Source organism: Diabrotica virgifera, chromosome 3 (assembly GCF_917563875.1).
Source record: "Diabrotica virgifera virgifera chromosome 3, PGI_DIABVI_V3a".
NCBI classification, from domain to species: Eukaryota; Metazoa; Arthropoda; class Insecta; order Coleoptera; family Chrysomelidae; genus Diabrotica; species Diabrotica virgifera.
Window position 1 is genome coordinate 211495189 of NC_065445.1, and position 12722 is coordinate 211507910.

The 12722-nt window shown below is 35.1% G+C and overlaps 1 protein-coding gene across 1 annotated transcript in view; it reads left to right on the plus strand.

Moving 5' to 3' along the window:
• The first annotated feature begins 2220 nt into the window (after positions 1-2220).
• Positions 2221-12722, plus strand: part of LOC126881528 (transcription factor Sp7-like) — a 30633-nt gene continuing 20131 nt past the window's right edge. The window contains exon 1 of the mRNA XM_050645844.1: positions 2221-2337. Coding sequence (XP_050501801.1) covers positions 2275-2337 — 63 coding nt within the window. The 5' untranslated portion in view covers positions 2221-2274. The remainder of the gene's footprint in view (positions 2338-12722) is intronic.

Here is a 12722-nt window from a genome sequence, read left to right on the forward strand (position 1 = left end):
TGTTATTGTTTAAACAATTAATAAACAATTAGCGGCCAAATTTGCGAGTAGAACTTTTTACTTTAACATGTAAAAAGTTTTAGAAAAATATAAGCTTATTTGAATTATTCCGAAACACTGCATGTTTTCGTTCTAATTGCACTCCCCTAAATCTCAAAAATAAACTCATAAACATCTTGAAAAAAGTAGATGATAGAGACTTGAGAATCATATACAATTTGTATTAAAACAAAACTGCCAATATTAAAGTGGATGACCAATAATTGGCAGAGGCAGTCTCCATAGATAGAGGAGTGAGGCAAGGATGCATCCTGTCCCCGGTGCTGTTTAATATATACTCTGAATGTATCTTCGAGCAAGCGCTGGGATAACTACAGGAAGGCGTATTAATCAATGGAGTGCGTCTGAACAACATTAGATATGCCGACGACGCTGTAGTTTTTGCAGACAGTCTAGAGTCTAGATGGTTTGCAAAGAATAATGTCGCGCATATCAGATATAATAAAGTAGAGAATACGGACTTGATCTCAATACGAAAAAAACAAAGTACATGGTAGTCAGTAAGCGCGAAATATTAAGGTGATACAGTAGCCATCAACAGGTAGCAAAAACGCGTTCCAAGATTGCGGCTGTAATTTTGAATATTTTTTCGAGATATTTGGCACACGTATTCGTACTATAATAAAGAATGGCGGTACAGAGCCCAATTTGAAAAAATATATTAATATGTGGAAATTACTCTGTAATTAAATACAATATTAAAAAAGCGAGCCTGTACCGCCATTAAGAAGAACAAAAAAATATACTTTCTTCAAATAAACTTTTTTATCCGATGCCTAGATTTTGTGTCATTTTGGAACTACTAAAATTTTTTATTGTGTCATTTTGGAACTACTAAAATTTTTTATTTCATTAGTAGTTCCAAAATGACACAAAATCTAGGCATCGGATAAAAAAGTTTATTTGAAGAAACTGTATTTTTTTGTTCTTCTTAATGGCGGTACAGGCTCGTTTTTTTAATATTGTATTTAATTACAGAGTAATTTGCACATACTAACATATTTCTGAAATTGGGCTCTGTACCGCCATTCTTTATTATATTAAGAATAAGTGTGCCAAATATCTCGAAAAAATATTCAAAATTACAGCCGCAGTCTTAGAACGCGTTTTCACTACCTGTTGATCGCTACTGTTTCCTCTTAAATACACAGCTATATTGGTTAACCAACAACTAATTGACAGGGTCGACAGCTACACATACCTTGGTATCAACATAAACAGCCACTGGGACCACTCAAGTGAAATAAAACAACGCATAGGAAAAGAGAGATCAGCGTTCATAATGATGAAGTCTCTTTTCAGACGCCACGATTTACCAATTTTCTTGTTACCTGTAGAGGTCTGGAGTAGAGGCCTGGACACTTTCCGAGGTTTCTTTGAGAAAACTCGAGTCATTCGAGATGTGGTGTTACAGGCGCATTTTGAAAATTTCGTGGGTGGATCGTGTGACTAATGTTGAGTTTCTGCGTAGAATAGGCAAGGAATGCGAGATTATTAACACAATCAAAGAGCGCAAACTAGAATATCTTGGCCATGTTATGAGGAATGAACGGAGATATGGCTTGTTGCAACTCATTCTTCATGGCAAGGTATTTGGAAAGAGAGGACCAGGGAGAAGAAGAATATCTTGGCTTCAAAACCTGAGAAAGTGGTTTAATACATCGACAACCGGACTATTCAAAATAGCAGCAAGCAAAGTTAGGATAGTCATGCTGATCGCCAACATCCGGAACGGATAGGCACCTTAAGAAGAGAAGAAGATTCTCAAAAAGATTTCTGTTATTTGTAAAAAACAGTAGATACCTATAACAGCAATCCAATTTACTACAGTAGGTATATATCCGAATTAAAATTGATGATAAATTTTTGAATACTCTTCTTCCTACGTTACCACCCAGTATGTTAACAATATGCAAATACCTACATGTACATACATTGTGTAATGCGTCTTAACGTTATGAAAAGACGGCCAGGAAATTATTATCTTACGATTTGTGCAATTGCCCTTCGACCTTAGTAAAGGACACACATTTCCCTCGCAACATCCCCTACGGGTCCGGGATGGCCCGGAGCAAGTCGGTTGCGCAACCACCTTGCGCATCCACGCCCCCGGTCATCAAGATCGTCATCTGTTTCTCCTAGGCGACGCCGCAATCTCAGCCAACTCAGTTATTAGTGCATCGTTTAAGTGTCGAGTTTGTCGAGTAGTCCACGATGATGGCATCTTCGGTTCCACTACATCAGTATCATCAAGGTGGCACGGCGCAGCCGCATCAGGTGCGTGATTTTAATCATAGTAATCTTGGAAACGGAATAACCCCTCATTAGTGTGTTGTTTATTGTTGGTTTATTTTGTTCTTTGATTAACATTTGAAGGGATTCGGTCAGAAGGTGGTTGTTGATTTCGTTCAGTAGCTGTTCCGACTTGTTGCGTGCGCTTTGACTTACCAAAAAAAAAACAATAATTATTATAATTTGTTGATTAATTGACACACACTTCACTATACCGTATAAGTAATCATGTTAATTAACTCCAATTTCCAAAAACTTTACTTTTTACTGTACTTATAGGTAACTTATATATTATCATCTCTACATGGCTAAGTTGAGTAAACCGTGATTACTATTCTTTTTATTTTTAATCTTAATTCTTGTGTTTTTTCTTGTGATCTTATTGTTTTTAGCCACCCTTTTCTTGTGCCGGATTTTAAGAAACATATTTAATTTTATTTCTCTTTTCTTGTTTTATTTGAATGTTTAAAAAGGTCTAATCTAATTAAAAAATATTAGGTATAGATAAATTCGTAATTATCGACGTTTTTAATGATTTTTTAATTTCCCGTTGCTTAAGCATTTTTTGTTTTGCCTATAGCATTCTAGTTTTAGTTACTAAAAAAGGAACTTAGCTGTTTTTAAGATGACTGCATATCTACTTTAACTATGAATGACGCTTATAATATAACTTATACTTACTTAATATTATTTATCATTGTGTAGTTTAAACATGTTTATCCCTTGAATTGTTAATTAATTGCTTTTTCTTAAATTTGCTCAAGTTTGTCTCGTGGAGGTATATTGTTTGCAAGAAGTCGATTGACGGTATTTGATGCAATTTTTGCTTCAATCTGAATTGGGATTCATTTTTCAGTTCAGTACGTCTCTAATTTCTTCTAAAGAGCAACTTAGAGTTTTCGATTGTAATCTATCACGCATCTAGACATTGTTTTGTATAATTTTGAATATGTGAGGTTTTTATCTTTTTGTGATTTTTATTTCGAATATTATATGCGAGGGTTTGAAGTTGAATAAACGAATACTTTATTTTCCTAACACGTTCGCTGCCCATCTTGAACAAGTGCCACTTGGCTGGTACCACGTACTTAAATCGGTCTATTAGGTATGTCTTCATCTCATGTCTGTTTTGGTCTTTCCTCTTTCTGTGTTTCAATAATTTTGCTTCCCACACTCTTCTCACTTGTATGGTATCTTCATCCAGTGCAAATGACTTCACCAACTCAGCTGTCTCTGTTCTATAAACTCCAATGTGGATTGTATTCTATTTTGGTAGGACCTTTAACTCTTTTTAAAAACCTTATCTCTGTAGCCTGTATCTGGTTCTTTTGATATTCCGTTAGTATCCATGATTCGATGCCAAAAGTTAGAACAGATCTGAAAACTTTCAGTTTTGTATTCCTTGATATTTTTTTCTACATATAGAGTTTTTGTTCATTGTATGATACAGTTGTAGCATTTTCTCTATTGTGCTATTGATTTCTGCTTCTAAAGATCCTGTTTTTTATATTATTACTCCTAACTATGTAATAACTTATTCTATTTTTGTTCCTTAAATTTCTCGTGGTTCATCTATCTGCATAACTTTTGTTTTATTAACATTTATCTCCATTCCGTTTTCGGTGAGCACTTGTTTCCATATTTCCAAATTATGTTCTTTTTCAGTTTTTGTAATAAGCACCAAATCGTCTGCAAATACTCCTTCCGAGATTTCAACTATTTGTATTTCTATATCCTACATTCTGCTTTTTACTCCTTGTTGTGCATGCATTAATAATTTCGTCCACAAATGTTAGGAAATAATGTTGGGCTAAATAACACTTCCTCACTTTTATTATTAATTATCCATGTTTTCTATGTTGATAACGATGTCCCACGTGGAAATTGAACTATCAAAAAAACTTAATTTTAAAGTAATATTGTGGATTATTCCTACCAAAAATAGTAAATTGCTTTAAGATCCCACAAGAAAATAGCTTCAGAACAATATTAAAAATAACGTTAGGTGTAAATATTGTTTTCGCATATTCATTTAAAATGTTAATACATTTTGTTTAATCAACTACTTTTTAACATCAACATATTGTAGATGTAACATTAGACCTGGATCCCGCGTACCAAAAAAGTTGATTAATAGCAAGCTGGAAATTTGTTAATAGCTTAATGGCGTCTAGTCGGACAAACTTTGATGTACAAAAACACTGGAACACGTTCCATGTATTTTGTTGGACAGAACTTCCAATTGATTTGTTACCATTTCATTAAACTTTCATGCAAAAATCAGACTGGTGTTTATCACCAACTGGGCATTTTAATGAGTGGAACACGAAGAACATGTTAAATGACAGGAATCATGTTGGTTAGTAATAGCAGTCTGTCTTGCATGAGAGTTTAATGAAAGGGTAACAAATCAATTGGATGTTATGTCCGTCAAAATACATGGGACGTTTTCGTAATCTGACGTTCCAAATTTTTTAAATTATTCCACAATTAAAACTTCCCCTGTTCCAGTGTTTCCGTACATCGAAGTTTGTCCGACTAGGCACCGTTAAGGTATTAACAAATTTTCAGCTTGCTATTAATCAACTTTTTTTTGGTACGCAGGATCCAGGCCTATATCGCTTAAACCTTAAAATACTCTAATTCAGCATCAACTTTTTTTACTCTTGGTCTGTTGTCAATTCAGATATTTTATATTCATTTGTTTTCTGTTTTCGTTTTTTCATTTGGAAAACCTGAGTAGGTACATATCAGGTTAATATTACTGTTTTTTATTTTTCCCAAAAGAATGAAAAATTAGACAAGATCAACCCTAACTTCCGTGTATTTAGCAGTCGAGCCTTTGTATGAATCTTTCTTGTGACTTCCACACCGTTTATTAATAGGTATGGATATGGAGAAAGTCTGAAAGAAATTAACCAATTGTATGGAGGCAAACACTTACTGAACTGGTTATCTTTTTAAAACCTTTTTATATACTTGGCTTGGTTGGTGTCACGGACTCCGCAAATTTTGTAATCCATTTTAAAAATAGTTCTAGGCTACCTAGACACCTGAAATTTTCAAGGTAGTTTAGAACTAGCTAACAATGCAATATTTAAGTGCTATTATACAGGGTGATTAATTAGTGGGGTGAAGAAGCTCCGTAGATTCGTTATAGTAATGTATAGCGATAAAACTTAATAACAAAAATTGTAGCGAACTTTGAGCTTCATATTACAAAATTAGTTAGAATGTTACAGGGTGTTCGATAACATAGTGGCAGACCAAACTTATGTTTTTTTTAAATAGAACACCCTGTATTTTATTTTATATTCGAAATCTTCGTAACTTTTCGATTACAAAAATATAAAGGTTTGGTACGTTATACGGGGTATTTACAAAGTTATAACCAATTTTATATGAAAATCGTCACAACAAGTTTAACTACCTGTATAAATAAAAGCAAGCACAAGGTCAATGGTTTGTTGACGTCATATTTTTTTATTTATTGTTAAAATTTTCGTAAATGTTTGTTTTGCTAATTTTCTTTGTATTGAATACACAGTGAGTCAAAACGCAAGTACATTATTTTCTCAGTAATTTTAAATAGAACACCCTGTATTTTATATCAATATTGAAAAGTACCATTGCCATACTATAATTTTTGTTTAACATTCTCTATGTGTAAATTTACTAGTTTTCGAGATATTTTCATTTTTCAGAGCAAAATTATTAACAATTACGGGTCTAAATCTTTCCAAATTTTAAGTAAGCCATGACTGAATAATTGTCTAAAACTTACAATTTACGATTACTGATTATCAATCTGTAATCAAAGTTGGCTACAATTTTTGTTATTAACTTTTATTACTATCTATTACTTATAACGGATCTACAAAGCTTTACCCCATTGACCAATCACACTGTATGGATTAATCGATTTTTTTTTAATTTCAAACTATTTTAAAAATGTGACTAACGCAATGATATTTTAATGTACGTTAATAAATCGATATCTACAAATTGATGGTGCCTCAGTGGCATTAGACTGCAGATCGAGAGGTCCCCAGTTGGAACCCGGCTGTTGCGTATCTTTTTTTAATTGTTTTCATAAATAATTAAGTTTATATACTTAAAATTATATATACCATTTTAAGCAACCGTGGTATTATAAAAAATACTATTTTATACTAGTGTAATTTTTGGAATCATAATTATAAATAACAGTTAATACACCTACTAAAAATTCATATTTTATAAGTTAATTATTCTTTCTAAACATGTTGTGTCCTACATAATGTACATGTACAATAACAAAACCGTGATATTATAAAAAGTACTTTATCTACTCTATGTCATATTATGTATAAGTTTTTAGTTTGTGAAAACTGTCAGTATAGATAGCAGTGCGTGAAGAGTGAAGAAAGGCATGGATGACAGAAGAAATTCTTAATTTAATGGATGAGAGACGTGCCTATAAGAACAAAAACAAACAACAATATGATGCAATAAATCGAACCATAAAGAGAATGATCAAAGAGGAAAAAGAAAAGTGGCTGTCAGAACAATGCAAGGATATTGAGGAATGTGAGAGAAAGTACGATAGTTTCGGCATGCATAAGAAGATCAGAGAAATGACTGGTACAAAGAAGAAGACTCATAGTGGAATGGTGAATGATTCAGAAGGCAAGATTATAATAGATTTCAAACAAAAACTCACAAGATGGAAAGAATACGTAAAAGAACTTTTTGACGACGAAAGAGAATTAATAACAGTGAAACGAGAAGAAATGAAGGGTTTAAGGATACTTAAACAAGAACTGGAATATGCTTTAAAAAACACCAAGGATGGTAAGACACCAGGGCCTGATGAAATACCGGTTGAAGTATTAAAACTTATTGATGGAGAAGTGATGAACATGATACTCGAGTTATTTAACAACATATATGATACTGGAATAATACCACAAGACTGGTTAAGGTCCACATTCATTTTAATACCTAAAAAATCAAATGTAAAAGAGTGCTCGGATTACAGAACGATTGCCTTGATGAGTCATATGCTTAAAGTTTTTCTAAAAATCATTCATAATAGAATTTTCCGCAAACTTGAAGAAGATATAAGTGAAACACAAATGGGCTTCAGGAACGGCCTTGGTACGAGGGAAGCGCTCTTTGGTGTGGGCGTACTATTTCAACGGTGTTTGGATATCAATCAGGATGTATACGCCTGCTTTATAGACTTTGAGAAGGCCTTCGATAGAGTCCGACACGACCGACTGAGACAACTTCTAGTCGAAAAGAACATTGATGAAAAAGATATTAGAATAATAACTAATTTGTATTGGAATCAAACAGCAAGAGTCAAGGTAGATGATGAAATGACTGAGGAGATCAAAATATGTAGAGGAGTAAGACAGGGGTGTATTCTGTCTCCTCTTTTGTTTAATTTTTATAGCGAAGTCATATTTAAAGAAGCTCTGTCGGACGTTAGTTGTGGTGTAGTGATCAACGGAAATACAATCAATAATTTGAGATACGCTGACGACACAGTGATATTAGCAGACAATCTTACAGATCTGCAACGACTGATGGAACGCACTAACCACTACTGCAACAGCTACGGACTTACATTAAACCTCAGAAAAACTAAATGGATGGTAATAACAAAAGATCCACACGCCAGGAATGATTTGGTTGTCAATAACACGGTTATAGAAAGGGTATCCTCCTATAAATACCTTGGAGCTTGCCTGGATCATACAGGCGATCAAACAAAAGAAATAAGAGCAAGAATAGAAATAGCTAGATCAGCATTTAACAAGATGAAAATATTTCTCTGTAGTCGTGACATAAATCTTGATCTGAGAGTGCGTATGCTGCGGTGTTATATCTTCTCCACTTTATTATACGGAGTTGAGTCATGGACCATCAAGATGGGCAGCATTAAAAACATTGAAGCTTTTGAGATGTGGTGTTACCGTAGAATGCTACGTGTATCTTGGGTGGACCACGTGACGAATGCCGAAATTTTACGTCGGATCGGAAAAGGATGTGAAGTTGTACTTACTGTTAAAAGAAGAAAGCTTGAATACTTTGGCCATGTTATGAGAGGTGACAAATACTCGCTGCTGAGACTGATCATTCAGGGTAAAATCAGGGGTAAGAGAAGTATCGGTAGGCGCAGAATATCTTGGTTAAGAAATCTGAGGGAATGGTTCGGCTGCAGTTTCATCGACCTATTTAGGGCAGCCGCCAGTAAAATAAGAATAGCTGTGATGATTTCCAACCTCCGATAGGAGACGGACTTGAAGAAGAAGAAGAGTTTAAAGTGTGCGTGAAGTAACAATGTATTTTAAATGTGATTTACTTTTTCGCACACTTTCAATGGGTTTTTGGCACACTTTCATATAATCAAATATCCTTAACTTTCGCGTTGTTATGGTGATGACAATATGAGCAATGACTTACAACAAAATTTTTGACAGTTTTGTGGTTTGAAAGTAGTTAGGATTTTTAAATGTCAAAGTTCTAAAAATTGTAGAATAGAAATTAATTCCAATGACGAAGAGTTACAGTTTTTATATTTGTTTATCGTAGATAAAATATTGTATGAAACTGTGCGTGAAGTACTTTTTGCGAACTTACGCGATGTATAGCATTCGCTCCGTTGTGGCTCGTGCTCTAAAAATCGCGTGCGTTCGCAAAAAGCATACTTCACGAACTGTTTCATAAATAACTATTTTTATTAGAGTGTAATTTTTGGAATAATTTTAAGCATTTTATCGTTTATCGTTAAATTATTTTATATTCTTTCGTATAAATAATAAAAAGGTTTTATTATAAAAAAGTTCTTTTTTATAAAAGTGTAATTATTACTATTTTTACTGGGATCTTACCACAATTTTAGCTGAAAATATGTTTATTTTGACATAGTGATGACATATTGTGATGTCACAGGAAACAAGGTATAGATTCAGATTATGGTTTTTTTTTGTTTGATCTTTTGCTAATTCCTTTTTGTTTTGTGCATTAATCTATGGTTTGAGGGAATGTGTGCGTGTGTGTTTTTATTTGTTATTTTTTACCGTGATCTATTAGTTCGTTATATCTATATTGGTTTCGTTTAAATGACAATGTTTATTTTTTCAAATAGTCAATCAGTAATTTAATTATTCTCATGTCATGGAAACTATTATACCGGCATGTTTTTTGCCCATATAAATACCACTTCCGTTTTGGACAAATTAATTTGTATATTAAGTATATAAAATTGTAGATTTTTTTATTTAGCTTAATGCCTCGACAACTATGGCATGGTTTATTTATACAGTTGATTTTGCAGATACCCAGTGTAGTGTGTCTGTTGAGAAAATGTCTTATTACTTTGGAAGGTCGACTTCATTGTCTTTACAAAGAGACGCTAATCGCATACAAACGTTTGCTGTCCTTTCGGTGAGTACCGATCCCACAAGGATAGAAACTATTTTCATTTATTATTTTTAATAAATAAATAGGCGGAGACAAGACCTGACACATCTAAACGAGACGACTACCAGAATCGACAGAGATGAAAATACTTCGACAAATATCAGGGAAAAGTTCGTTGAATAGGGAGAGAAGCGAAAATATAAGAATATCATGGAACAACGGAAACAGGAGTGGAACGAACATATTAGTAGAATGGCAGAGGATAAGGATAGTACGAATAGCACGACATGTCACCAAATGGACGAAGAAGTATTGGCAGACCAGGAAAAAGATGGTGCGATAATTTAAACAATTTAGGAGGCTCAATATTGAAGAAGAAACAGGCTTTTTAACGCCTATATACAAGAAGGAAGAAGAAAAAGATTTTTAATAAATGGTAAATTTCCTACCCAGCTGAGATTCGAACTCACGACCCCTGAATCCAAAGGTAGGCTCTCTTACAACTGAGCTACAGAAGGGGAAATTGTAGATTTGTACGAACTGAAATTTATGTTTTTAATTGCATATCTATTATTTTGGAGATCTTGAAACCTGGATCGAATGTGATTTTTCGTTTATTTATCCGCTTAATGTACCTACTAGCTCTGTGTTGTTAGATGTTTTACAAAATATTGTTTGAAGTTTAACTGATTTTCCCAACACCTCTCGTCCTTCTGAAAGCCATATTTTTCTTTTTGATTATTTTCTCTCATTGTAAAATTACAATATTAAAATTAGAAATTTCCTTTCACTTCTTGGTAGGTATTATCGCATATACCTAGCTTTAAGTGATTTATATGTGATATATATCGATACACTCACCTACTAACTATAATTTTGTAATTAAAAATTTGATTTGTGGCATAACACTGCTGACGTGAGTGCCAGGAGAAATTATAAAAGTAGTAGTCAATTATAAAATACATCCTTTCTCACTTATCACTTTTATAGATACACATAAATCAATAATCTCAGATTACAAAGTAGATATTATTCTTAAGAAGGCCGCACCTACATTGGATCCGATTTTCTCCGATCAGATCAGATCCGACGTCGGCCGACGTCGGAATAGAAAATAAACCCATAGTATTAAATGGGGGTGCCTACATTGGATCCGTTTTTCTCCGATCCGATCAGATCAGATCAGATCCGACGTCGGCCGACGTCGGAATAAAAAATAAACCCATAGTTTTAAATGGGAGTGCCTACATTGGATCCGTTTTTCTCCGATCCGATCAGATCAGATCAGATCCGATATCGGCCGACGTCGGGAGTAGCTTCTCCTATTCTCATCGAGAAGTGTTTGGTTTCATTCCGATTGGTTGCAAGTCGAGTTGCAATTTTAGTTGCAAGTTGGTTGCAAGTTGGTTGCAAATTGGTTGCAAATTGGTTGCAAGTTGGTTGCAAACTGGTTGCAAGTTGGTTGCAAACTGGTTGCATACTGGTTTCAAACTGGTTGCAAACTGGTTTCAAACTGGTTGCAAACTGGTTGCAAGTTGGGGGTTGCAAGCTAACATGTTTAAATATACTCAATTCATCATCTCCTTAACACATCTTCATCGGAACTCATTGTCGGTGGTCGGTGGTCGGAAGATTACTGAACCAATGTAGGCACCCTCGCCGGAAAACCGGTCTGATCGGATCTGATCTGATCGGAGAAAGACGGATCCAATGTAGGCACCGCCTGTCGGATCGGATCGGATCTGATCTGATCTGATCTGATCGGAGAAAATCGGATCCAATGTAGGTGTGCACTAATATGTAAATATTTTTGTGACATGTATAGTTAGCTGCTGTCGTTCCTGTTCATTGAAACTAAGGCCGCACCTACATTGGATCCGATTTTCTCCGATCAGATCAGATCCGACGTCGGCCGACGTCGGAATAGAAAATAAACCCATAGTATTAAATGGGGGTGCCTACATTGGATCCGTTTTTCTCCGATCCGATCAGATCAGATCAGATCCGACGTCGGCCGACGTCGGAATAAAAAATAAACCCATAGTATTAAATGGGAGTGCCTACATTGGATCCGTTTTTCTCCGATCCGATCAGATCCGATATCGGCCGACGTCGGGAGTAGCTTCTCCTATTCTCATCGAGAAGTGTTTGGTTTCATTCCGATTGGTTGCAAGTTGAGTTGCAATTTTAGTTGCAAGTTGGTTGCAAGTTGGTTGCAAACTGGTTGCAAACTGGTTGCAAACTGGTTGCAAACTGGTTTCAAACTGGTTTCAAACTGGTTTCAAACTGGTTTCAAACTGGTTGCAAACTGGTTGCAAGTTGGGGGTTGCAAGCTAACATGTTTAAATATATTCAATTATTCATCATCTCAACACATCTTCATCGGAACTCATTGTCGGTGGTCGGTGGTCGGAAGATTACTGAACCAATGTAGGCACCCTCGCCGGAAAACCGGTCTGATCGGATCTGATCTAATCGGAGAAAGACGGATCCAATGTAGGCACCGCCTGTCGGATCGGATCGGATCTGATCTGATCTGATCTGATCGGAGAAAATCGGATCCAATGTAGGTGTGCACTTAAATGGGAGTGCCTACATTGGATCCGTTTTTCTCCGATCCGATCAGATCAGATCAGATCCGATATCGGCCGACGTTGGGAGTAGCTTCTCCTATTCTCATCGAGAAGTGTTTGGTTTCATTCCGATTGGTTGCAAGTTGAGTTGCAATTTTAGTTGCAAGTTGGTTGCAAGTTGGTTGCAAATTGGTTGCAAGTTGGTTGCAAAATGGTTGCAAAATGGTTGCAAACTGGTTGCAAACTGGTTGCAAACCGGTTTCAAACTGGTTTCAAACTGGTTGCAAGTTGGGGGTTGCAAGCTAACATGTTTAAATATATTAAATTCATCATCTCCTTAACACATCTTCATCGGAACTCATTGTCGGTGGTCGGTGGTCGGAA